The sequence below is a fragment of the Suncus etruscus genome, chromosome 6 (genome assembly GCF_024139225.1).
Source record: "Suncus etruscus isolate mSunEtr1 chromosome 6, mSunEtr1.pri.cur, whole genome shotgun sequence".
In the NCBI taxonomy this organism is placed as follows: Eukaryota; Metazoa; Chordata; class Mammalia; order Eulipotyphla; family Soricidae; genus Suncus; species Suncus etruscus.
In genome coordinates, this window is record NC_064853.1 from 97081908 (window position 1) to 97108113 (window position 26206).

The window sequence follows — 26206 nt, forward strand, 5'->3', positions numbered from 1 at the left end:
GCTATTCTTTTGTCCACAAAAGATCACACACCAGTCACCATAGCAACACCTCAGGAGCTGTCCACTGGAAATAGAGATGGGGGAAAATTTCCTTATTAAAACAAGGAGGAGGAAAGAAATAAGGTTTTCAGATGAAGTTGCCCGCCACGCGAAGTGTGATGCCTTTCATGAGAAGAAGAAAGGAGACTGCTATTGTCCCAAAGTGCTTCTAATTCCTAGTGGCTATCTCCAACAGTCATTTCAGACTCTGTGCAGTTCAGACTTGCCTGCCCTCATGCTTCTAGGAGGAAAGCATTTCCTCAAAAGACAAAACCACATGAAACAGTGTTAGGGGCCATGACTCAGTGAGGAGTATCTTGTCAATCACTAGGCTGCCATCTGGCCTAGGAGAGACCCCCCACACACACACGTCACCTCAAATAGGTCCTGGGCCTTGCCTAAAGTACAGATGTGAGATCTTGTCAGGTCTTGAGGTGGGGGGAATTCTGGCCATGATCTGAAGAGCCTGTAGCTTCTCACATTCTGATTTTCATTTGATCTGTTGTGGCTACAGAGAGGGCAAATGAAAGATTTAGAGTGTGTGTGTGTGTGTGTGTGTGTGTGCGCGCGCGCGTGCGTGTTGGATGAGCGAGAGTTTATCAGTTGGTTCAAGGCATGCGCATGCTCTGTCTGGTCAGTCCAAGAATTTTTTTCCTGCAAACATTAGGCTTTCCCCAAAACTTGCCTTTCCAGCCCTACAGGCTTAGATCTCAGGGTGTTAAGTCCCAATGCCCTACCCATATGCCCTACCTATAGGACTGCCAGAGAGGGGAACCTGGGAACCTGTTGGTCTGATGGAGAGAGGTCATGGGGTTGGGAGGAAGTACGCACAGTGAGTTGGAACCCGAAGGTTCTGGGAACACCCAACAGGGAGTGAAGGTGGTAGGAGGCCGGGGAAGGGGAGCAACAGAGAGACTGAGCTTGTCCTCCACGGGGAGAGCCAAGGCACAGGTCTACATGGGGTGAGCCCAAGGCAGGAGCCATGGGGACTACAGGACAAAGTCCTCCTCCAGGGAATGCCCAGGGGGATGGATGATGCTGGCTCTGGAACCACCTTAGGACCAAGAGACCAAGGTTGAAAGTACGGTACCAAGGAGGCCTGCCCCACCCACTATGAGAAATTAGAGGCGACATGTGATAGGCTCAGGCAGACGAGGGGGTGGGCATACAAAAGGGATAGGGCGGGGCGGCAGCTGAGCTAGTAGGGGAGGGTGGAGTCATCCCACTCAAGCTGGGCTTGCCTGGCCGGGCTCTGCCTGCCCCTGCCTCTACCCAGCCTGGCCTTCTCCACCTCCTCTTCGCTGTCATAGGAGTCGCTGCTGCTGCTGGAGCTCAGGTCTTCCTCCTCCTCCTCTTCATCCTCTGTCTCCTCTTCCCCTCGCACTGGCTCCTGGTGCTTCTGAGAGTCAGGGACACAAAGAAGGTACCTTTCAGGGGCCCACAAGAGACCTTTCCACTTTTAGGGGTCTCAAAGCCCGCGGGCCGTTTGTGGCCCTCCGTAAAACATTTTGTGGCCCTGCCCTAGAGGAATCTATTGTTGTTGTGTTTTGTTTTAGTTGTGTGGGTCACACCTCCCAATGTTCAAGGCTTACTACTGACTTTGCACTCAAGGATCACCCCGACTTTGCCTCCTGCGGCCCCCAGGGAAGTTGAGTTTGAGACCCCTGATAGGTACATGTGGGAAGGCCTCTCCACCTGGGAACGAGTGGAGGCATTTTTGGGGCTCCTTTACTTTAAGGCCAGACCCATTCAGAAGCCAAGGACTTCTGGGGAAAGGCAACCAAGGGCGAAGGACAGAGAAGAGAACTTTAGACACTAGGGTCCGGAGTGATAAGACAATAGGAGGGAGTTTGCCTTTCAAGCAACTGACCAGGGTTCGATCCATAGCATCCCAGAAGGTCCCCCTGAGCACCACCAGGCATGATACTTGAGTGCAGAACTAGAAGTAAGTCTCAAGAATCTGAGCATGGCCCCAAAATAACAACCAAAAGGTCAAACTAACGTCAGAGGAGATGTGCACTGTAAGCCCAGAGGCTTCTTTCTCCCATTCTGGAGCATGCCAGCCTTATACCTTTGGCTGCTCAGGGAGAACATGGCCTTGCCCCTAAGTTTCATTTTCAGATGGGATGACTGGTCCCTAAACTGTAGCCGTGGAGAGGAGAGTTATAGACCTTTGCTTACCCGCCCCACCCCACAACTACTCAGGCCTTTGAATTCCATCTCAGTTCCCTGGATGCTACCCCAGCTTTTGGGGTCTTCAGCCAGGCCATTTTGGGATGTTCTGCCTGGCTACTCCCTTGTCTCTCCCCAACCCTGGTCTCCTCCAAATAGTGCCAGTCTTGGATGCCCCGAGGCTAAGGTGTCTCCGCAATGCACTTCAGCCTCGAAGACCTTGGTGGATGCTCTCTTGCCTGGTCCTCCAGGTTGCTCTTACATAGTGGTCTGGCTCCCAGATCTCTGCAGCCCTCTGGGTAGGGAAGGCTGGGCACCCCCTCAGTCGTGGGTTCACTTCTCATCTCAAGCCCCTGCTGGGAAACCACACAACATGCTTGGGAATGGGGATGGAGACCAGCATAAGGGACTCTGGGAATTCCACTGAACAGAACCATTTGTCTCAATATCATTTGCCATTCAACTCCCCACATATCTATCAGGCTTCCTTGATTTTTCTCTAAGTACCACTAGTCCAGAAGTCAGGGTCAGATTACAGGTAAAAAAAAAAAAAAAAAGGCTTCCCTTTCTGCTATGGGCCCCTCAGGACTGGGTAGTTAGGCTGCTGGCTCATAGATGATAACTTCAGAACCAGAAGTCTGGCCATACTACTGTCACCACTAGTATGTAGATCCATCTGTTCACCTGCCTTGAAACTGCCTCCCCTCTTTGTTAAGGCATATGATACTTCCTTCCCAGACTCTTGAGCAGATTCAAAGAGGGGTCACAGAGAGAACACCCCAGGTTCAATTGGGCCTGACATAACAGAGCCCCAGTAAAAGGGCAAGTACAGTATAGGGTTTTGTTTTAACCTCATCAGAGCCTTCCATGGGCTTTGCAGGCAGCATGAAGGAAAAGCCCCTCACTGACATAGCTCCTAAATAGACTCTCAGTCTATTCAGCACTACCCTAATCAGGCGCTCAGAGTTGGGACTGTGGGGTCAGGCAAAGAGGACATATGTCCCAAAGAAGCTTGCCTAGAAGTCCCTGGTTCTGTGGGTCAGGAGAGAGCAGGTCACACCTTTGGTAAGGTCAGTGGACACAGGTGGAGCTAAGGGGAAGGAGTGGCTGGGATTTGGGCACTCGCCTCCATGGGGTTGATGGTGATGGTGAGCGCTGAGTCATCCCAGTCCATCTCGGCTTCCTTGGCTGCCTCATTCTCCTGGACAAAGTGCTGGTGGGCAATACGGACGCGGTACATGCCCATAGCCACGAGGAATACCAGCATACACACAGAGATGATGATGACCACTGTGGCAATGCTAGGGATCACTGTGGTGAGGGAGGAAGCCATATGACATGGTAAGCAAAGGGCAATGGATCCAAGTGCCTCTGGGAGTGTCCCTTGGAGGTACCCATGTATGCCCCCTCCCAAGGCAGTGGGAAAAACTTGCTGCTTTCCTTCAATAATGGGAGCCTTATCGGAGCTGGGTCCTGTGAGGCCTCAGCAGGGTAAGTCACAAGTTTCCAGAGAAAACTCCAGCATGGATGGGCTGGACAGGAAGCATAGGAAGGGGAGTGTGATACAGGCTCAGTGGTACGAACTAGCTCACAGGTCTGGCAACAGAACAGCCAGCCTTGTTTATGTTCTGTGTGCAGCTTCCTGTGTACTAGACAAGCTCCCACCTGAGACAGGGGCCCCCCATTTCCCCTGTGCCAGTTGTCTTCCTCCATCCTGGCCTCTTGTAGCTGGGTCCTAATCTTTTAATAGATAGTGTTGATTGTTATTGTTTCTGCACCACACCCGGGAGTGTTCAGGGATTATTCCTGGCTCTGTACTCAGTGATCACTTTTGGCAGGGGTCAAGGGACTGTCTAGGGTGCCAGGGCATCAAATCCAGGACTGCCAAGTGCCCTCCCTACTGTACTGTCTCTGGCTCCATTTAACAGACTGTACTGAGTACCAAGTTTCAGAGTCCCCCTCTCCAAGGTGACCTACCTGACCCACGTCGGATGCTGATCTGGGTTTCAGGATGGTGGACAGACTGCAGGAAGGGTGGTTGCACAATCAAGTGGTTGACGTGCTCCTGCTCCACCGCTCGGGCCTCGTGTAGCATGCTGACCTAGAAGAATCAAAGTACTGCTGTTTAGGAGAGGCAGATGGCTGGCTGCTGCCATACTCCTAAGGATGAGTGAGCCTGGGCTCTGCCCTCTCACCCAGTGACATGGTCCCTTACCTCCAAGTTGAACTCATTGCTGGTGTAGCGTCCATTGAGTTCCGAGCACTTGATTCGGAACTTTCGGGTCTCCAGGGATGCTGGACGCCAGTGACGATAACGGATATGGTGCAGCACCTGCTCATAGGAGCTCATGGAGCCCACACCTGTCAGGGGGAGGATGGAAGAGGAGAAGAATTTGTCAATGTGCAGAAGATATACAAAGCATTGACAAAGACCCAAACATTTAGCTTGAATCTTCCAAATGTTGCTGTGCTCCTTCCTAAGCCCAAAAGAAGGTGCCCCCTCACCAATCCACAGAGGGAATGAGCCAGCAACTCAAGACTAAAAGAGTTAGGAGTTCCTCGCTGCCCTCCTGATCCAGACTCCAGTCCACAGCTGACCTGGGTGAGGGCACTAGGCCTTACCATAGATGGAGTAGCCAGCACTGGAGTTGGTGGCGTCCAGGTGTCGTTGGTGGAGTTCACTGTGGTTGAGCTCCAGGCATTCCTGTTTGGGGTCCAAATCCCCTCCAAGAACCAGAATGTCACAGAAGTCTAGGTTGTGAAGCATTTCTTCTAAAAAGGGTGATTTGGGGGCTGTGGACAGAGAAGATGCCTGGGAAACAGTGCCAGAGGACAGCTCAGACACAGCCCAAGGGGCTCATCTTCCTCCTACTTTTCCTCCTCCTTCTTTTTCTCCATGCTATAGGGCCAGATCAGGTCAGGAGGGACATCTGCGTGGTTTCACGCAGCCCCTCCCTTGTTCTGGTGGGTATTCAGGCAGCCCTCCTAGATGGGGGCTGATGTGAAGGGTTTGGTCACAATAGTCCAAATAGATGAATTTGAGAAGTATATATATTTAAAAGTGGATGGAAATATTGTACCCTTTCTGAAAGTTACAGAAATAGAAATTAAAGAGGGTTTCCAAAAGATGCATTCCTTTCATTCCATTCCATTTTGAAAGGATACCCAAAGTGTCTTCTGGTCTTGCTAGACAGAACTCATGAATAATTCTGCAAGCTTATTTTTGAAGCTTGCCAGTCTTGCTGGCTTCTGGCTTCACTGGCAAACTCCTAAATTCCATTCATATGCGATCAGGCAGGCCACTCCCCATGGTACATGGAGCTTTGCCAACTGGCTGTCTCTGGTTTCTGGGAAGGGGAGAGCTTTGTGGGAGGTGGGCTAGGTCATTCTTGCTCTCTCTCCTAGGTGGCTGCTAGTGGTGATGCGCTCATCATTCTCTTCTGCATTATGGGCCCAAGCTTTCATCTACACCTTTTCCACTCTGTCTGAGGGATGTGCTGAACTTGGAAACTCCCAGTGAGGTGGCCACATGGGGTCCTTGTGTGAATTAACAAATCATCACCAGTCTGGCACTGGTGAGCCAGAAGAATGCACTCTCTGACCTGTTGTGGTGTATGGTCCAGAACAGAGTGTAATGGGAAATACCTTCAGAAGAAGGGTTGAAGGTTGAGTTGTATGTTAACAACAATAAAGAAGGGAGGTTGGCACTCCTGGGAAGTAGACAGGGCAGAGACAGGGCAAAACAAAGGTGGGAACTAATGCAGAGGAGAGTGGGATTAAGGGAAAGAGAGAGGGAAAATGAAGGGGAAGGGCAGGTGACCAGGAGGGAGAATGGCAGAGAAGAGTGAAGGGAACAACAGGAAACTAGGAGAGTGGGGGAGGAGAAAGAAGGAGGTAGGATAGAAGACCAGGAGGCAGAATGGGAGAGGGAAGGGAGTGATATGGAAGGGGAATGGACAAAAGGCCAGGAGGAAGAGTACGGAAGGGAGAGGAGAATGGAGGGAAGGACAGGAGACCAGGAGGGAGAGTGGTGGAGATGGAAGGAAAAAGAGTTAGTTGTGTACCTGGGGAATCACCTTAACAGGCTTACTAATGTCACCATATGATTTTGACTCACCCATGCCAGGGCAGTTCAGGAACAGAGCAGAGGATCCAAAAAAGCAGTAGGACAATGACAGTGCCTGCCCTACATTAGTGGTCCTGCATTAGATGGCCCACATTAGCAGTCAGAACCTAACTATAAGCCTGGCACTGAAATATTCTCAGCTTCTCTTTAACTTTCCATTTCACTTCCACTTTCATAAATATTTGCTTATGTTATTGAAGGTGTCTGCAGTGTGAAATTCTTTTCCATGGAATGGGCAAGAGTCCAGAGCCTGAGATACCTTCAGAATGAAAGAGAGGCCTCAGGAAGCCCCCACCCCAACACCTGGTAACAAGGGAGCAGAGGTGATGATAGAGTGGCAACTGATCACAGCAGGTGGTGACAGACACCATTAGTCTGCTTGTTCGAGGTACCTAAGAATGATTATTCAAGCAGCATATTCAATGTAAAGAGCTCTTGACCCTCTGTCCTGCATGCACCTCCCACAAATGGGATAAGGACTGAGATCATTGCCCCCAAACCCTCCATCCCAGTTCCCTGCTTCTCATGCTGCCTGCATGCTGGAGTCTGCCCAGGAGAATCTAGATACTTTCAGATCCATGCTGCTGGCCCCCCAGAACTCTAAGCCCTTTCTTTTCTGTCTGATTTTAGTCTCGTTTGAGGGGAGAGGGGAAGCTACAAAGCGAAGCCATCTTTGCCACAAAACTGGAAGCTGCCCCGCTGGACAGATGGTCAAACAGCATGTTTCTGCCTCATCTAGGGACCAGTGGAGATAAAGGCAGTGGGGAATTCTGACAGTTCTAAAGCAGCCACCTGGTATCAGACTAGCATTAGTGGCTATCTTGCAAAGGGCATAGAGAGAGCTGGCCAAGGCTCATCTAGATCTGGGGCCCACCCCTCCCCCGGCATATATTGTTGCTTTCAGTGCATCTAAGGGCTCTTTCTTTCTCTCTGGCAGATGGTTTCAATACCTCCTCTTGCCTTGAACAGCCCTTTCAATAATGAATATGAATAAGGTAGAAGCTTCCTGTGAGTTTAGAATAGTATTTCTGAACAAAACTTGACTTTTCACTAAGTATTATGATGGAGTCCCATTCTTTCTTTATGCTGCTCTGCTTCTCTGATTATGAGAATAATACAAGCTCACCAGCCAGGAGTTTGTTGTTGTAGGCATTCAAAGAGGGGCTGAAGCAAACGGGCTCTTCTCACACTTCTTGCAGGACTCCATGGTTAAGATGAAATCCATTTCCCTCATGGCACTTTTTGATGCTTTATTTATTTGTTGTTATTTTGTTTTTTGTTTTTGTTTTTGTTTTTGGGGGGTGTCACACCCAGCAGTGCTCAGGGGTTCTGGCTCTGTGCTCAGAAGTCACTCCTGGCAGCCTTGGGGGACCATATGGGATACCGGAGTCCATCTGGGATTGACTGCGTGCAAGGCAAATGCCCTACCACTATGCTATCATTCTGGCTCCCAATGACAGTTTACACAGTCCACTCACCCTCTCTGTTGATGCTCTTATAATTCTATATTTGCTTTTTAAAAAATATCGTGGATGGGGACTACAAGCAGTGCCCAGAGACCTGAAGAACATTTTTGGCAATCAATACTTGGCCAATGGGGCTGGTGGGTCAGTGCCTGAGTCCTCGGGGGCTGCTTGGGGACCTCTACAACCATTCTAGAGGTGCTCTGGGGCTCCTAAGATTATCCTGGGGATACCATGTGGTGTTGGGATCAAACCTGGAGAGGTGCATGCAAAGCATTTGCTTTAACCCCTATACTATCTTCCTGGCTGCATCTGGCTGTCTCCTTATATTATTTAGTACAAAAGCTTTGTCTCCAGTGAACTACTACCATCCTGTCCATATTAAGTGTATTACAATCAGCTAAGCAGCATCTTCCTCCTGCTTTTAGCTTTGTCTGCTATGTCATCATGAGTCACTCATTTTGGGATGCAGGGGCAATGCTGTGCTCTTGACTGCTTGTGATTATGAGGACAGAAGCTCCCCACTTGCACCCTGTTTACCAGTACCTGTGGTCTGCTCCAAGTCACCCAGGCCCTCAGCTCTTGCCAAGGTGCTGACAATCTTGAGGTCAGGGAAGAGAACTACCCCTCTGGTACTTTCAAACTGGTCTCTGGGTCTCCAGAGATGCTCAGTGCCCCGGAGGGTGATCTGGGGTTCCATGGCCTGCAACACCATCACGAAGGCATCCACATCAGGGATGCTGATGCACACATCTTCCCCGAAGCACCTGGGAAAACATCACCATCAGGAGACCAAGGAAGCAGCCCTAGGAGCTGCTCCTAGGAGCCAGCCTTGTATCAACAACCATTCCCATTCAGAGTCACAGAGAGGCAAAAGACCAGCAATTGAGGGTCTTGAAAAGATGGGCCCCTGGAACAAAAGGGAATTTTCTGTATCAGCACCTAACCATTGAGCCTTTAATTCTCCTTTGACACAGTAAACAATGGCAACTCTAATTAGATAGCAACTGCTTGTTGGAACATTAGTATTTGGTAGGCAAATGACTGTCACCAACTGGTTGGTGCTCCTCAAAGGCATCCGCCTGCTATACCCTACTGGTTCTGAGGATAGCCTATTGCTACTAAGATGGCAGGGAACAAGACCTGGAATTCACTCGTAGAGATCCCTGGACTGGCTCTGCTGCTCCTAGGCTCGGTGATTCCAAGCAAGGGGCTAAACTCCAGGGATGCTTGGGCAGAAGAGGCAGCTCTTGTAACTTAGTAAGGGTCTGACAGAGACAGACACAGAGCCTGGCCAGAGGGTGCTCAAGGAGCTCTCTTCAGACTCCCATCAGCTTTGTGCCTTCAAACTGTCCTCAGCTGTGACCCCTCAGAGTTTCCTCAGCTCCCTCTCCTAAGATTCTCCTCAGATTCTCAGTTGTGTTCCTTCCGATTCTCCTCAGCTATGCTCCCTCAGAGTCTCCTCAGCTCCCCTCTCTTCAGATTCTCCTCAGCTATAGTCTCCTCAGTCATCCCACCTCATTCTCTTCAGCTTCTCTTTAGTTATGATCCCTTAGACTCAGCATCCAGCTCCTCAATCCCTGGTATTCACTGCTGTGCACATTTTGGCCTTAGTATATATGGAGAGCCTTGAGCCCAGGTGGGGGACTACATAAGCCTTACCGAGCTCCCCAAGAAAGTTCCTGAAGAAAGGGTCATCTGGGTAAATGTTGTTCATCATTTCCTTGACCATGTCCCCTTCTGATCTTGTTTTCTTCCTACAATCTACCCTTTCCCATATCCTACCTATGGGCTCCATAGTCTTTTTGTTTTGCTTTTGGACCATAACCAGCAGGGGTTACTCTTGGCTCTGTGCTCAGGAATCTCTCCTGGTGGTGCTCCGGGGACCATATGAGATACTGGGGATTGAACCTGAGTCAGCCATATGCAAGGCAAATGTCCTCCTTGCTGTATTTATGCTCCTGCCCCACCCCCAAATTTTTGCATGGTTTTCATCTGTGATTCTCTTGGAATATCTCTTGGGTCCAAAAGTGTCCTATGGCTCTGGATAAGAAATAGGTGATAACATTTTGGGTCACTCAGCCTTCTTATATGGGATAGATTTCTGCTACCAGTGTTGTCTTCCCTGGCCAAATGAACCCCACAATTTACAAAGGGCCCCCATCTGCTTGACCTGAGAGCTGGTTTCTCTTCTCTTTCCTCTTTATGTAGATATCTACTCATTTTAATTTATCTTTCATGGAGCCAAAGTAATGACAAATGTGCAGGGATTTGAGTGCCTGGGTGTTCACAAGGGAAGTCAAGGAGAGGAGCTTTCCAGAAGGGAACATGAGCAACGACGATGCCTTAAGTCCACTGTGGACAACAGGGAGCTCTGTCCCATGGAAATGGCCCTACACCTCCAGGACATTTTCTAGAACTCCCAATAGTCCTGAGAGAAATAGCGCAACCAGTTCCCTCAGGGAGGCAGCCTGCAAATAGCCCTCAGAATTCCTCATGAATGGCAAGGTCAATAAACACAAATGTTTGTAGACACAGTGGTCTAATGTGGCTGGAGGAGAATACAGGAGGGTGAGGCCAGGCCAGGGATGAAGTGGAGTACATGATGCACTGAGTTAGGCTCCCTGGCCCAGCATTATAAGCAGCTAGGAAATGGGGGTCAGGGTGTTTAAGGTCCAAGAGTTCTCTGTCTCTGTGCTGTTCTTTAAAAAAGTGTCCTTGGGGCCCGGAGCAGTGGCGCAGGGCATAAGGCATCTGCCTTGCACGTGCTAGCCTAGGACGGACCACGGGTTTGGTGTCCCATATGGTCCCCCAAGCCAGAAGCAATTTTTTTTTTTTTGGTTTTTGGGTCACACCCGGCAGCACTCAGGGGTATCCTGGCTCCACGCTCAGAAATCGCCCCTGGCAGGCTCAGGGGACCACATGGGATGCCGGGATTTGAACCACCATCCTGCATGTAAGGCAAACACCCCATTTCCATGCTATCTCTCTGGTCCCAGAAGCAATTTCTGAGCGCATAGCCAGGAGCATCGCTGGGTGAGGCCTAAAAGCCAAAAAATAAGTCTCTTTGGAAAGAGAACAAAGGGATGAAATAAATGAGACGGCAAAATGAGAAGAGCAAGATGAGCAGTTGTTACCATCATCTTTACATACTTAGCTCAGCAGGGGCCATTTTCAGTTCCCGCCCTGTGGCTGACCCAGGCTCCATCTCTGGTACCCAATGCAGTGCCATGAGCAATGCCAGAGTGAGTCCAGAACACAACCAAGTGTGATCCACAAAGAAACACTTACTAAGTGCCTTCTAGGGACCAGGCACTGGCCCCAAACTTGATCCCTTAAAACCTAGCTCTCAGCAGTCACAAGAGACAGATCTGACACTAAGACAGCAGAGGAAACTGCATTGGCTCTGCCAAACAGTGGGGCACTGTCAAAGAACCAGAAGGAGAAGGAGCTCCATGGGGCTGAGGTGAGAGTCCTCCTTTGCCAGGGAAGCATGCAAAGGCCTGCAGCCTCAGGGAGCCTGAGGCTGAGGTTCTGGGCACTCACTGCACTTTGGAGGAGACTTTCAGGCGCCGCACCCCTGCTGTGGGGAACTGCCTGGAGTTGATGTAGGAGACCTTCTGGAGGGCATGGTTGATGCTCCCGATGTCTTCACCTTCCATCACCAGGACAGACTGCGAGGGGTTAAAGTGGTACTGGAAGGTGAAAGAGGCAGAAAATTAGTTTTTTGGTTTAGTGACCACACCCGACAGTGCTCTTCGCTTATTTCTGACTGTACTCAGGTAGCACTCCAGGCGATGCTCAGGGGATCACATGGGTGCTGGGCATCAAACCAGGGTCAGTAGTGTGTAAGGCAAATCCTTACCTGCTGATACTATCTCTCCATTCCAGTACTCTTAGGAATTTATTAATATAGATTTCTATTTTTCTCTTTTCTTACACCAAAGGTAGCCTAGTGCACTTCAATGTTTTACTAAGTTTGTATTTTGGAGAGGTTGTGAGATTAACACATCAAAAGTTTTCTCAATTAGTTTTTTGCTACTGTATAATCTTCTATTTAGATTATAATATCTTTTGCCAGTCTTCAATTGATATTGGTGTTTTTGCTAACTTTTTATGCATGGTGTCACAATGAGTGATTTTCTACATGCACTGTTTCACAGTTATGCAGATACAGCAGTAGAACACATATCCAGAAATGCTGTATCAGGTCAAAGAGCAACCACACTTTGCATTTTCAGAGCTGGACTACTCTCCACTGCTAAGAATCCAAACAAAAGCCACATTCTCACATATGTGAGAATGGCTCCCTTATTGGAGGTGTTGTTGGGTTGGGATTGGGACTTCAAGTGGTATTCAGGATGTCCTGAACCTTCCTTGTGTGAATAGGATTCAATGCAAGGGTTCAAGAATGCGTTAGTGCTCAGTCTTGTGGTGCTCAGCTCCCTGAGGTACTGACTGAATCCTAGGCCAGCCTGGCAATGCATTATTTGGGGATCTCAAAGCTATACCTGGTGATACTTAGGGGATGATGTGGTATTTGGGATAAATAAACTGCATGCAAGGCATCCTTGTACTATTTCTTTCTTTTCTTTTCTTTTTGATGCATACCTGCTCAGGGGGTGCTCCTGGCTCTACACTCAGAAATTACTCCTAACAGGCTCAGGGGACCATCTGTAATGCTGGGGATTGAACCCAGGTCGACCACATGCAAAGCAAATACCCTGCTGTTGATCTATCACTTCAGCCCTCATGTACTATGTTTCTGACCTCATGCAAAGTGTCTCTTACTTAAAAATCTTAACAAGCTCCTGAAGTACATTTGATTTTAGGAAATGCCTTTGACATAGGAGGCAGTTGTGACTTAAAGGATTGACATGTCCAGGAGGGCCTAGCAGAAAAGTTCACATGATCTGGCCCTTTCTCACATTCCTATGTTTTTCAGGGAGATGCAGACTGACAGGGGAGGATTGGAATTGGCTATTCCTTGGGCATGTGGTTGAACTCACAAGATGGCTACCATGCTGGCCTCTCACTGACTCCAAACATTTGGGTACTAGTCAGAAATAGGAGTGATCATGGGGAACCCAAAGGAAAAGGGGGTACTGAGTCTCACTTCTTCAGACCAGTCAGCCCTTGGGGAGGGAAGGAGCCAGACATTAGAACACACAAAAGCAATTATTCATGTTAAATGAGGGAGAGGTGGGGGGATGCATGGGGGATGGGAGTCTGGTGGTTTTCTTTTGGGGCCATACCAGTGGTGTTCAGTCTTTACTCCTAGCATTGTGTTTAGGAACTCAATAGGACTCAGTGGGTGCTGGGGATAAAACCCAGATCAGGACTATGAGACAAACATTGTTATCCCTATAGTAGTTCTTCAGCCCCTGATCCTGATGATTTTCATGCAAACCTTCTGAGAAGAGTTGCTGGCATGAAGGCAAGCACACGGGCTTGTGTTGGACAAGTCCCCGAGCCCCAATCTCCTTACGTCTGTAATGGGGTCATAATATTTAATTTGTTTGAAAGAGTTGAGATAATGAACTTGAAATCGCCCCCTGTGGGTGCTCCATAAATTGTATGTCTTATCATTAACTTCTGGCACAGTGCTCTAGTTCTTGCATGCCACTTCCTCAGGATGGATATTTGCAGGAATGGGGTTGAGCCGCCGGCTTGTCATGCCACTTTGGGCAGTTGTTTTTTTTTGCATAAGCGCTGACCACATGCACAGAAATTGCCTTGCACATGATTTGTAATTCGAAGACCCTCTAGCTTCCAGAATCGAACAGAGAGGGAAGGAAGGGAGCAATTCTGTATCACTGGGGAAGGGGCAGTGCTGACCATACACTGCAAACAGGAGGTGAAATCTCAACTCCAGGTGTACCCTGTTCAGATCGCCTTAAAAATGTGAAGTGAGGTGGGCCTGGTCCAGTTGCCAGTAATGAAGCCTGATATGGTGGCCTTTCCTCCCTGAAGCCATCCTGGGCAGGAGACCTGAATGTGTGACAATCCCTGGAGATCTGCATTTAGAGCATAAATGTGTGTGTACATGTATGTATGTGTGTATACATGAATGTGTGTGTATATGTAGTGCCCCTGACATGATATTATGAAAAGCCTGTTTGTTAGGTTATAACTTGTTTTACTCAAAACACAGATCACCCCTCGTTTCTTTCTGTTTGTTTACAACTTGGTTTCACCCAAAACAAAGATTGTCTTACATGTCAACTTGGTCAGGACTGGCTCAGGAAAGCCTGAACTTTCTGTCCTTACTCTCCAACCTGGGAGTGGTCTCTATACTCAATAAAAACGACCATCTGGCAGGCAACTTGCTCTTGATACAAGATAGAAGATTGCCAGAATTGCCTGTGTTTCACCCTCAGCCTGGTCTGGATTATTTCGTGCAGCAATTCTGCTTTAGACTTGTTCACCTTTGGTTGGAGATACAGCATGTGGGGTGATTTTACACCTGTTTTCTGCTTGTTTCCCTGATCTGGCACTTTCCCCAGGGACCAGCCTGCCTCCATTTATGCCTCCATCCTACCCTTTCCTGGTATCTCCTCAATTCTCCTTTTCCTGGGACCCACAGGAAAAAAAATACAAACAGGGAACAGGTCTCAGAGGTGGCCTCTGCCTCCCTGTTCATGCTTGCTCCTTTTCCTTCTGCATCTGGTCTCTGGGAACACTGGTTTAAAGGTCCCTGGGTGCTATGGGGGTGCTCAGCCCCTAGCCATAGTTTAAACTCTTAGATTTGCTTCAAGTAGTCTCTGCCTTTTCTCCACACTCCTGTCTCACCCCACCCTTTTTTCCTGGCTGTCTCCTACTCATCCAAAAGTTATTGCTCAGATGCCACCTCCTCCAATGGGCTCTCCTTTACTTTGCTTCCCCTAGGTGGTTTCCAGCAGGATCAACTGGGCCCATATTCAGGTTCTGTGCATCATGGACCCTGACACCATTTGCAAATGTCCATTTGCCATCAGTACTCAACTACTCACACAGTGGGGTCCAGGATGCTGTTTCATCAGGCATTTGGAACAAGACCTGGGGTGTGGAGTGCCTAATAATGTCATACTCTCACACCTGAGGACCAGGCTCCCTTGATGCAGCAGGCTAGGAAATGTCCCTCATGGGTCCCTCTGCCCATCCCAGAACGAGGTCCACCTGTGTGCTTGCAGTTCCCAGACTGACCCAACTTCAAGAAAGGGACTGAGAACACAGATCTGATGGTCTCTATGCCACTGTGCAGGGAATCCCATAGACTCACAGAATGGAATGGGAAAGAATAGGCAGGCTTTCTCATGGCAGATAAGCAGCTGTGGCAGAACAGCAAAACTGTATGAAAGGGGACGCTGGCTGAGAGGAACCTCTGCCCAGGTCATCCTTTCCTGGGGAAATGGGCAAGAACAAAACTTCCTCAGTTGTTGAAGCCTCAGGATCCAGAACCACAGACAAGAGCACCCATATTTCTAGAGAAAAGCTGTCATTTCTCACTGGAGCACATTATAAATAAAGGGTATGGCTAGTATGGACATGGTCAAGACTCTGGAGGATTGATGCCCGCAGCAGCCACCAAAGTGTAAAGTGGCCAGCCCTGGGTGGAGTTTCTCAGGATCACTCTGACTTCTGGGTGCTGAGGAGCTTCTAGTTCCCAAGACACTGAAAACTGCAGCTCTGCTGACCTTCCCTCAGAAACTGCCTCATCTTATCTGTCAGATCTGCCAGGTCTGACACCCAGCCCCATCACCTCACCCAGTGCTACCCATCCCCCACCGCTTTCCTCTCAGCTTGATTTGGCACAGTCCAAACTTTTTATTCAAAACTGATTGATGTGTTTGTTTGTTTGTTTGCCATTCCTGGAAATACTCAGGTTGTATTCCTAGTTCTGAAATCAGAGGTCAGCTTTGGTGGTTCTTGGGGAGGTCATATTTAGAGCCAGGATCAAACAAGGTTGGCTGTATGTAAGGCCAACCTTCTTGCCTCATGGACTGTCTCTTCAGTCCTCAGACATGATTTGGAATGTGTGTTACTTCATGTTAGTAGGCAGTAAAACATTCAAGTGAGCACCCCTTTGTCACTCCATACTGGAACCCTATCTCCAGATGCAAATGCATGGACACCAAACATAGAGTGCCATCCTGTCATGGTCACCAGTGCTTCCTGTGGCAGGACCTTTGTTGAGACCTCATTTATACCAACTTGATGGGACTCCTCCAATTTCCCAGGGTGGCCTGGACCTGAACAGTCTGATTGGAAGTGAGGCAGCTCCTTCCTTACCTTAATTCTTTGGCCAAGGCTCTCTAGAGAGTTAATGTCCAGCCCTTCCTTGCAGGCCTGCAGGCAGGAGATCACTCTCTGGTTCTCCATTTTCCCAGGCCGGATGGTGAGGCTGGCCAGGCTTCCATGAAAGAACTGAGCAAACCTGGGCTTGGTGACTTCTCCCCCTGGAAGATAAACACACATAGTTAAATGTCCTCCAGGTAGTTGACTGGAAACCCACGTTAAGGCTCCTTTCATTGGTGAGAGAACTCTAGGCTTGGTGACTGTCTTCTGACTCTCCAAGGTGGACACAATGACTGAGATCTCACCAGGCTGCCATGTACCACCAGGATATTGATGATCCCAACTGCCTCTGCCCTGGACACCTAGATTTCTGAATGGCTAAGGTTGATTGATTCAAGTTCTGCCTTGTGCCAGACTGTCAGCCATGGACCTCATCTGACTGTCTTGCAATGAGCTCATTTCAATTGAGTTCAAATTCAAAATCTCTGGCAATGGGAAAACTTCCCTGACTATGTTCAATTCAAAATTCTTGCTCATAGCATATGCCCAACTTCCATCTATTTCCTCAACCCCTTCTCAGCATGTGAATGGGTCTTCTGCAGCACTTGGGAAAAGCCAGTCAGGAAATTGCCTATTTTTATTTCCACTTGAGTTGTCCAAGTCTAGCCTCTGCTTAGATTCTCTACAGCCTCACCTCAGAAAGTTCTCTCTGACTAAGCTGAGCTCAGACCCCTGCTGTGCCTGGGTCAACAAGTATCCACAGAATTAGACTCTGTTCTGTACTCTGGTTTGTTTAGAGGCCACGGGGCAGAGGGAGACATAATCTGGTTTCTTCACCTCTCTGAGCCTTGGCTTACTGGTGTGGACAGTGGGCATTGCCTCCTAGTTCTCCTGGGTATTCTTGGGGCTCTGGCCTGCATCCCTCTGCCTGGATCTTGCACGACATGGCCAGCACTTCCCCAACCACTTCTTGCTGGGATTTCTGTGCACAGTGCTTGGGTGAGACATGAGACACTGCCCTGTAAATGTCCACTCAACTCTGTAGGCAGATTTCTGGCAAGTTCTATCATAGAAACACCACAGCATCACTTTGATCCCTTAGGAATCTCTTGGGGAACAGAAAGGGGCTCTCATTGGGTCTGGCTGGGAGCAGCAGGGGCTCTGTTATCTATGTCTATGTCCTTATGTCGGCATTTCTTTCTGCTCCTCCAAAGCACTCCAACCTTTTTCTAATTTTCTGTTATGGCTGTTCATCCTTCATATTTTCCTATTGAAATTTCCATGGTTCCAGATCATGCTTACACATATACATGCTCCCTTCCACTCATGTACCATCTACAGACTGCTGAGGTGAAGCCCACCTGTCCTTTCAGTCCTATCCAGCCCTGAGTAACCTGCTGCTCAAAGAACACTCGAATCTTTGAGTTTGTTTTTCTGCTCACAGAAAACCAAAGACTTGGAAAACAGAGAGCTGGTTTGACTAGACTTTGAAAACTGGCACTGTTAGTTAGGCCGACTTGAAGGTTTTCATGACCTCTGTGACTCCATCACAGAGGTTCTCAACCTTGGCTGCACATTTAAGCTAAGGACTTTTTTTTGGTGAGTAGCACACCCAGTTGTGAGTAGGCTTACTCCTAACTCTGTGCTTTGCTCACAGATCTCTCCTGGAAGGGCTCAGGAGACCAGGAATCAAACTCAAACAAACATCAGCTGTATGCAATGCAAGAGCCCTATCTCTCCAGGTCAAATCTTTGTATTTTCATGTGCCATAGATATAAGGAAAATTGACAGAGGGGAAAGATTCATACATGGCCTCTCTCAAAGCTTCTGGTACATACTCTCACTTGTTCCCTGGAGATCATTATGAGAAGATGAGGCTATATGTCCCTTTGGTCATGTGGTGAGGGTCCTGAGCCAAACACACCGAGCTCTGAGCTCAGCATAGTGTTGGGTCCCCCTCAACCATGGGACCCTATCAGCCTTATCTGATGGGGGCTACTCAGGCTCATGCTGTGACTTGCCACCCCAAAGCTCCTCTTCACATTGGAGATGAAAGGGAAAAGATTCATTCTGGGCCCGGAGAGATAGCACAGCGGTGTTTGCCTTGCAAGCAGCCGATCCAGAACCAAAGGTGGCTGGTTCGAATCCCGGTGTCCCATATGGTCCCCCGTGCCTGCCAGGAGCTATTTCTGAGCAGACAGCCAGGAGTAACCCCTGAGCACAGCCGGGTGTGGCCCAAAAACCAAAAAAAAATTCATTCAATTTTTAATAGTTCTCACTATCACCTGCCATGGTGGAAGTAATGGTGTGTGTGTGTGTGTGTGTGTGTGTGTGTGTGTGTGTGTGTGTGTGTGTGTGTGTGTGTGAGAGAGAGAGAGAGAGAGAGAGAGAGAGAGAGAGAGAGCGAGCTAGACCTAGAATAAGATATTCCTCCAAGCCATCTCCACCCTGACCGAGTTTCAGATCATCTCTATTGATCTTTGGAAGCCTGGGCCTGAAGGTGGGACTGGCAGTCTCTGGGGGCATCTATATAGTTCTCTTGTCCTTACTGGCCTCCCTGATCCTTTAAAGCTGCAATACCATTTCCTGATGGTCCTGCCTCATCCCTGACCCTCTATGGATTCCTCTTGGGGACACAGATCTGATCAAACTTCAAACTTCAGATAAGCCAGTTTGGGGGGTGATATTACCAGGGCTTTTTTTGGAGAGTGTGATGTTACCCTGCCCCCATATCTTTCTTCTGCCAGTAGCCCTGTCAGCTGTGTATACTCCCCTAGAAGTCTCAATAATAGTGCTTTGCCATTTCTGGAAAACTTTACTTGTTTGCTGCTGTCATCCCTAGAGGACCACACCAATTTAATTTAACAGAATGGACAGCTAACAAGCTTACTAAACCTTCTGCCATTGTATTATTATTATTATTTTTTGTTTGTTTTGTTTTGTTTTGTGACACCCAGCAGCGCTCAGGGGTTACTCCTGGCTCTATGCTCAGAAATCGCTCCTGGCAGGCTCGGGGGACCATTTGGGATGCCAGGATTGGAGCCACCATCCTTCTGCATGCAAAGCAAACACCTTACCTCCATGCTATCTTTCCCACCCCATGCCATTGTATTATTAACTTTATTGGACATACAATAATTTTTCACAAATGTGCTTGCTACTGTACTTTTTCTTTTTTCTTTTTTTTAAACTTTCTTCTGATCCATTTTTGTTGGAGACAGTGTCCTGTCAGAGATCAATTTTCTGTCTTCTGTCTTTATGCTGCCTGCTGCAGTTTCGGCCGTGCTCCTTGAGCTAACAGGAAAGGTATTTCACAGCTGAAGGAGATTTTCTTTGAAGCCAAAGAGAAAAGTAAACACCCCAATGCCAGTTCCAGATTTAGGCCACTCCCTTTAGCTTCTTTCCGGAGTTAATGGCTACGCTTCAAAAACTTGCCCCTTCACAGACTGCTGTTAGCTCCAGATAAGCGAGCTGCAGACCCCACCTTGGAGACATAAGGCAATCCTTTGAAAGCTGCTGTAAACTTGTCAATCCTTCTCCCTCCCCTCTCGAATGTTTTACTGCCTTTGTTCCATAGCCTTCGCGCCAAAAAGTATGATTGACATGTCTTTTTACCTGCCCATTTCGCCTCCTCTATATAAGAGATGCTGGACCAATAAAGGTGCCTCTGACCGGTTATTCGCCTGAGGTCATTATTACTAACCTCTCTCAGATTTTTTACAGGTGTGGTTGTTCTTTTAACCCAGCAAAATAAAGGTGCGGACGTCCAAGAGCCTCCCAGCCGCTTCCCCGCTGGCCGGGCCCCTCCGGGGGGCTCCAGGACATTTTATGCTTTTCTATTTTTTTCAATAACTTTGCTTTAACACAACTTAAAACATTAACTTTAACTGATCAATTGTCAACTATGGGATGCACTTCTTTAAATAGATTTAAAAAAATGGAAAAATGAATAATATAAGTGTTTTTTCCCATATATAGATTTAAGGTATTCTATTATCTGGAAAACTTTTAAGTTCAATCCACTTTGAAACTCTTAAGATTTTGTTTTCATTTAATATTAAATAATTATTTCAAGTAAAAAAAAAAAAAGAACTGCAGGACCAACAGTGACAAGGGTCATTTACTAGTGTGAAGTGCATACACTTCAAAGGTATGAAGTCCTCAGCGTTCACACATTATTGAATCTTCATCAAACCTAAGAAAAACGTAATAAAAGCATGACTTATTCTACAGTGCCAGATAAACAAGCTCAAGTTTAAAGAAAAGTGGTCCAAGGCCACAGTTATAGGAAGTGATAAAAGTGTAGTGTCCTTAGAGCTGAAAAGATCCAGAGGGCATTAGTCACCTCAGGTACAATTGGGAGGCCCTTCCTATTTTTTTTTTAACAGAAGATTGATTTCTGGGGATGAGGTGGGGGCTGAGTGTTTTTTTGTTGTTTTTTTTTCTGGAAAGGTGACATGGTCCATATCTGCCCACCCAGGTTCAGGCTGGCTGAGGCTTCCCATAAACATGGCATTTAGTATGGAGTGAGGCAAAAAGGGGTACTCAGCTTGGTCTGCCATCTAGCCCACCTCTACTGCTCACTTGGCAGCTGCATTCTTACATGCCAAACTATGTGACTATTCTTGGTGAAAAATATTTTTTTTTCTGAAGCTGTTATTTATCTTGATAGGCAATGCCCTATATTCTGGACTCAGGAATATGTGCTCTGTGGTATCCTCACTCATTAATGACATGGCTCCAGGAAATCCATTCAATTAGCATGCTGCGATGGGAGGCCACAGACTCACATCTGAAGTATACTGGCACAGAACAGTAGTTGTGATGCAGAATCTTTGACAGAATGGATACACTAAAAAATATCTTTCTCTGTCACATCTCAGGTGTCTGCATAATCCACATGGCTCTTCTCTAACAGTGAGGCACACACATGCTCATGAATTATCTTAAAGAAAGTACATAAGCCAATTTCTCACACAAAGAACTTGCTCTAAATGTTTGTGAATGTGGTTTTGAGTTCCCTAGGCTGTATCTGCTTATGTTTTTAAAATGTATGCTGTCTGCCCAGCCTTCTGCTTGAGTCAGTTAATTATAAGATGCGGGCCATGCTTTCCAGGAGCTCAGACTTTGAGAATAGTGTACAGGCACAGGGAAAGTAAAATAGAGGAGTAAATTGTTCAGCATCTGAGACAATCTACAGATTCGTTGCCCGATATATGACAAATTGTGTTCAACAGGTCAGGGGTGGAGATCACACTTCCACTTATGAGCCTTTGAACACAGTGAGTTCTTTCCATAGGCCATTTCACTGAATCCCTGGGTGTCAGAATTGGTGGTTTGTGTTCTTAGCCTCTGTTCCTCTTTCTTTTTCCCCTATGTTCTCCCTTCATTCACATTTGGCTCTGACTGTGCAAAGTGTCCCAAGGAGAGTGGTGTGGGAGGAGAAGTGCAGATGGAGCTTGATAAGGTGTTTGGGGAGTTTCTCCTCCAGTTGGGTTTCCTAATCCTTAGATGGGCAAGAAAATTCTGGGTACAGATTAGCTTTGGAGGAAAAATAGAGGAAGCCAATATATATTCCACAGACTGGGGAATAATGCCCCAGACTCTTTGTGTGTGTGTGTGTGTGTGTGTGTGTGTATGTGTGTGTGTGTGTGTGTGTGTGTATGTGTGTGTTGAAGTGGTGCTGGGAGTAGCTGACTGGAAAAGCAGGCATAGCATGTGTCTCCTGAGACGAACCCCAGCAGGGGAGAAGGGGTGGGCTGTTGACCTGGCATCTCTGGACAGCAGGACAATCCTGCAGAGACGCTTATCATAAGTGTTACCCTTAACTCAGATAAGGAAACAGGGTGCATTCAAGTTCCAGAGCACATAGTGACTGAGGCATGACAAGGCAGAGCCTGTCTTTCCCCTGTAACACCTAACACCACCTAAATACCAGTTCCTAAAAGCAGCTGGCACCCTTAAAAAAGGGACTATTTCCAACTTCTGATTATGCAAAAACAGAATAGAGGAGACAGAGCATGAGAAAGGTACAAGGAATGTGTTTATTTTTTGTGACTATTCAGGTTTCTCCTCTCCTGACAATGCTCATGGAGCACTGACCATTTTCTTTTCTTTCTTTTTTTTTTTTTTTTGTGGTTTTTGGGTCACACCCGGCAGTGCTCAGGGGTTACTCCTGGCTCCATGCTCAGAAATTGCTCCTGGCAGGCACGGGGGACCGTATGGGACGCCGGGATTCGAACCGATGACCTTCTGAATGAAAGGCAAACGCCTTACCTCCATGCTATCTCTCTGGCCCCGCACTGACCATTTTCAAAAGGAGGCAGCTTGATTATTCAGCAGGAAAGAAAAGGCACTTCCTTTCAAACTTAGACTCTAGCCTGTACATGGCACATAGAGGTGGCACTGTGTGGTTTGAAAAGATAATTTCTTAGGGGAGGTAATAATCTGGCTATTCTGTACAGATTGGCCAGATTGTGGCTGATACCACTCTGGGTCAGAATGTCTAGAAATACTGAGGTCTGCTTCAGCTTGAAAATTCTGGTTACTTTCAAGTATGCCAAGACGCAAAGGTGTCTTAGAGCACCGCAGTAGAGGCAAACATATACTGCGGTGCCTGTCTCATTTTAAGGTCACTTTGAGTGCGAATTTCCCTTGGCTTTCTTTTCATTGAGAGGAAGGCACTCACCCCCTCTAAATATGACTTCTTGGGGAGAATAACATTGGCTGCGCTTAGGAATAACTCCTGGTGGAGCTTTGGGTGACCATACAGGGTGTCAGGGATTGAACTGGATCAGCTGCATGTTAAGACAAGTGCCCTATTCACCATACTATGGCTCCAGCCTTATATACGGTTTTTAGAACCTGCAACTTCTACTTCCCTCTATGTACAAGCAAAGAGATGGGGGTTGTCTTTCAATTAGCCTAAAGTGTGTGTGTGGGGTGAGGGTGGGGATGCTCTTTGGTTTCTTTCCCTGCTGCCTTTCCTACAGTGACTTAGTATGAGGTTCACACTGAGAGGGAGAAGGGACTATTTCCTCTCTTTGAGTCTGATGTTGCTTTGTGTGCATGGTGTGTTGATGGGACGCCCCTCAATGAACACAATTTCATGGCTGGTTGGGTCTCAATTTTGAGCCATGCAAATAAAAGAACCATCTGAAGTCTGGCTTTCTCTAACTTCCTCATTTTGGTGATGGAGATGCCCCAAAATCTGAAGACTACGTGAAGTGTGTAATAACAATCCACTCCCGTCGCAGTTGTCAAATTTGTCCCCACACTGTGCCACCCTCACTCCTCTGCCCCACCATGGTGCTCAGCTGAAGGCTGGCAAGACAATTTGCCAGCAGACCAATCCAGGACACAGTTTTCTGGCTTTCTTAACAAATCCTTTCAATCTTGTTACAACACACTTATCCAGCCTTTCCTGCAAATGTTATATAGTGCATTCTAAGTGAGCAAAACATGATTTGTGGAAAAACAGAGAAAGTTCATAAAATTTGGAGACCCTCAGAGAACACCCAGGACACACTATTTGTTCTCCAAAGATAAAAGGAGCATATAGACAAGAGATGGTGTTTAAAGACCAGCACTAACCCAGGAGGATCTCTGAGGTTAGATTTTCTTGAATTCATCCTTGAATTCATTCTTGAATTCATGTTGGGAAAAAAGCCAACTCAATTCAACTCTGGATTCCAGAATCTTCTTGAACTTTTTTACTGCTCTTAAAATACTTCCTGTCTTTCTATATTTCCATGTGGCAGTATGACAAAAGGTAAGAGAGAGACCTGGGTGCCAATCCAGACTCTGGGGAAGCAGGGCTAGTTTCACAATCTGCAGAATGGGATAGCAATTTTTCTATCCCCCCCCCCCCCACATGGGGCTTCTAACAGAGAAGGTAACAATATTCTCAGTTCATCACAGAAGCTCCAACTCAGCAGCTTTTTCTGAAGGAAGCAATAGGCAGCATCTTCATGCTGTTACGTGGAAGTTCTCTACCTACCATCAGCCTCTTTCTCTTCCCCACCCCACCTGATGCCCCCCAAAGAATCTTGAGGGCTGCTTTTTTGTTTGTTTCAGAGCCTTAGCAAATGTTCTGATTAATCTCATGTTTAGAATAGATGTAAATTTAAACTCAAATTAGGCCTACTGCTACCAAAGAAGAATTGCTGATATTAAATCTGATGTCCTCTATAAACCAACATGTTCTGGTATTCAGGGATCAGTCTGTCCCTGCTATTTTAACAGGGGTCAAGTGAGAAATACTCTGGGGTCATCCTCTGCCAGCCCATAGGAAATGGGATGGAATTTCAGCAACATGATTATTGGCCGTCTCCAGCTTTGGAGTTGGGGTGGATGGAAACTTACATGAACATGCTGACCTTAGAACTGAAATCTGTGTCCATAAAACCACATCCAAGTATGAGTCAGTGGTGATATGCTCCAGTATCAAATGTTAATAACTTAGATGAGATTTTCCCAGAGTGCTCTTGAGGCAATACTCATAGATGGTGGGTTTTGCTACACAGTGTGTGTGTGTGTGTGTGTGTGTGTGTGTGTGTGAGAGAGAGAGAGAGAGAGAGAGAGAGAGAGAGAGAGAGAGAGAGAGAGAGAGAGAGAGAGAGAGAAAGAAGTGGGGTTATGGAGGTGAGTAAGATTGAAAAATAAAGATTAAATAGGCCAAAAATATTGCTTTATTTTGCAAATCATATTTCTAAGAGTGAGCATGCAGTAAGCAAATGTGTATCGTGATCTCTAGTGGGAGACTATAGTATTGTGTGTGTGGGCGTGGGTTTACTAAAATTGACCTTGGCCTGTTTGTAAAAGGGTAACCCAGGGCCTGTGAAGCTTCCCATGGGATTGCCCTCAGATTTTAAGTCTGACTGTGAAAGTGCCTATCTCTGTTTTAGATCTGCGAAGACCCAGGGGAGGCAGCATCATTTCAACACAGACTTTATTAAAAGAATTTGTGCTAAATTAGACTAAGCTTATTAAACACAGGCAGCCATGAGTCCACATGGATTTTAGTGTCTGACACAGAAACAAGTCTCAGGACCATCTTCAGCTCCAATTCCCCACACCACCCTGAGGCCTAATTCTGTCTTTCCTTTCTAGGTTCTTTGTCTCCACGCCTCCTAAAATCTGCCATGAGAGTTCAGTGGAGTCCCCAGAATGGCCCTAATTTTTAGAGCCATCTCAACCTCCTGATGATGCTTTCTTTGTGAAGTAGGTGGGAGGTTTTAGGGTCTGGAACTGAGATAGAAAAATCCTCTTCATTTGAGACCACAGGCGGATCAAGGAAGGTCCGAACAGGGGAGGAAGGATATGGTGGTCAAGAGGGATCAGCCACAAGGAAAGAAATCTGTGACAAAGAGATCTCACTAAGAAAGGATGAGGAACAGGCAGGGAGGATGGGGGGTGAGCTGAGAACATTGCTTCAGACATACTCAGGCACTCTGTTGAGAGACCGCAAGCCCAGTTGTCATATACAATAGGTAAGGGCAGGTGCTGTGCTAAGATAGCTCAGGTGCTGCAGGACTGATACCTAGCCCTGCCACCACCCCACATGTCTAGGGCAAGCCCAACAGCTCAGCCATTTGTGATCCTGGTGCCTCAACAGAGTGTGCACCATCTGTGCAGCTGAAGTGTGGGGTCCTTGGTGAGAGCTTAATGCCATGCAAGTACACAAGAACCACAGACAAGGATGCAAAACCGTGTGTCGTTTGTCACAACAAAAGGAATGAAAGGAGGAAAAACCAAACAGGGAGAACTGAGATTTTCTGTTTTCAGTACAGAATGTTAGAGGTGTCTGAAGTGTCACCTGCCATGACCTTTATCTGAAATGTGAGTATGGGGGGGTGCTCCCCAGACCCTAGCCCACTGTAATAGCAGGGTGTTCTGAATCTGTATGGCTACACTTTAGACGTCAAGCGGACACCAGTCTCTTGTTTTTTTGTTACTTAGGAATAATAGAAATTTCACTGCTAGAAAAGATAAGCAGGAAACCCTGGGAAAAGGATAAAGTAACTGTCTAGTCCTTGTTTTGGGCCTCGTTTGATGATGCTTAGGGTTACTCTTAGCTCTGCACTCAAAAATATTTTCTGGTGGCGCTTGAGGGACCAGATGAGTGGCA

At 47.3% G+C, this 26206-nt stretch overlaps 1 protein-coding gene across 1 annotated transcript in view; it reads right to left on the bottom strand.

The window, feature by feature from the left end:
• Positions 1-638: 638 nt before the first annotated feature.
• Positions 639-26206, bottom strand: part of CLSTN2 (calsyntenin 2) — a 126267-nt gene continuing 100699 nt past the window's right edge. The window contains exons 8-15 of the mRNA XM_049775833.1: positions 16072-16238; positions 11347-11495; positions 8347-8567; positions 4834-5004; positions 4427-4572; positions 4189-4312; positions 3338-3522; positions 639-1438 (exon numbers count right to left, since the gene is read on the bottom strand). Coding sequence (XP_049631790.1) covers positions 1238-1438; positions 3338-3522; positions 4189-4312; positions 4427-4572; positions 4834-5004; positions 8347-8567; positions 11347-11495; positions 16072-16238 — 1364 coding nt within the window. The 3' untranslated portion in view covers positions 639-1237. The remainder of the gene's footprint in view (positions 1439-3337; positions 3523-4188; positions 4313-4426; positions 4573-4833; positions 5005-8346; positions 8568-11346; positions 11496-16071; positions 16239-26206) is intronic.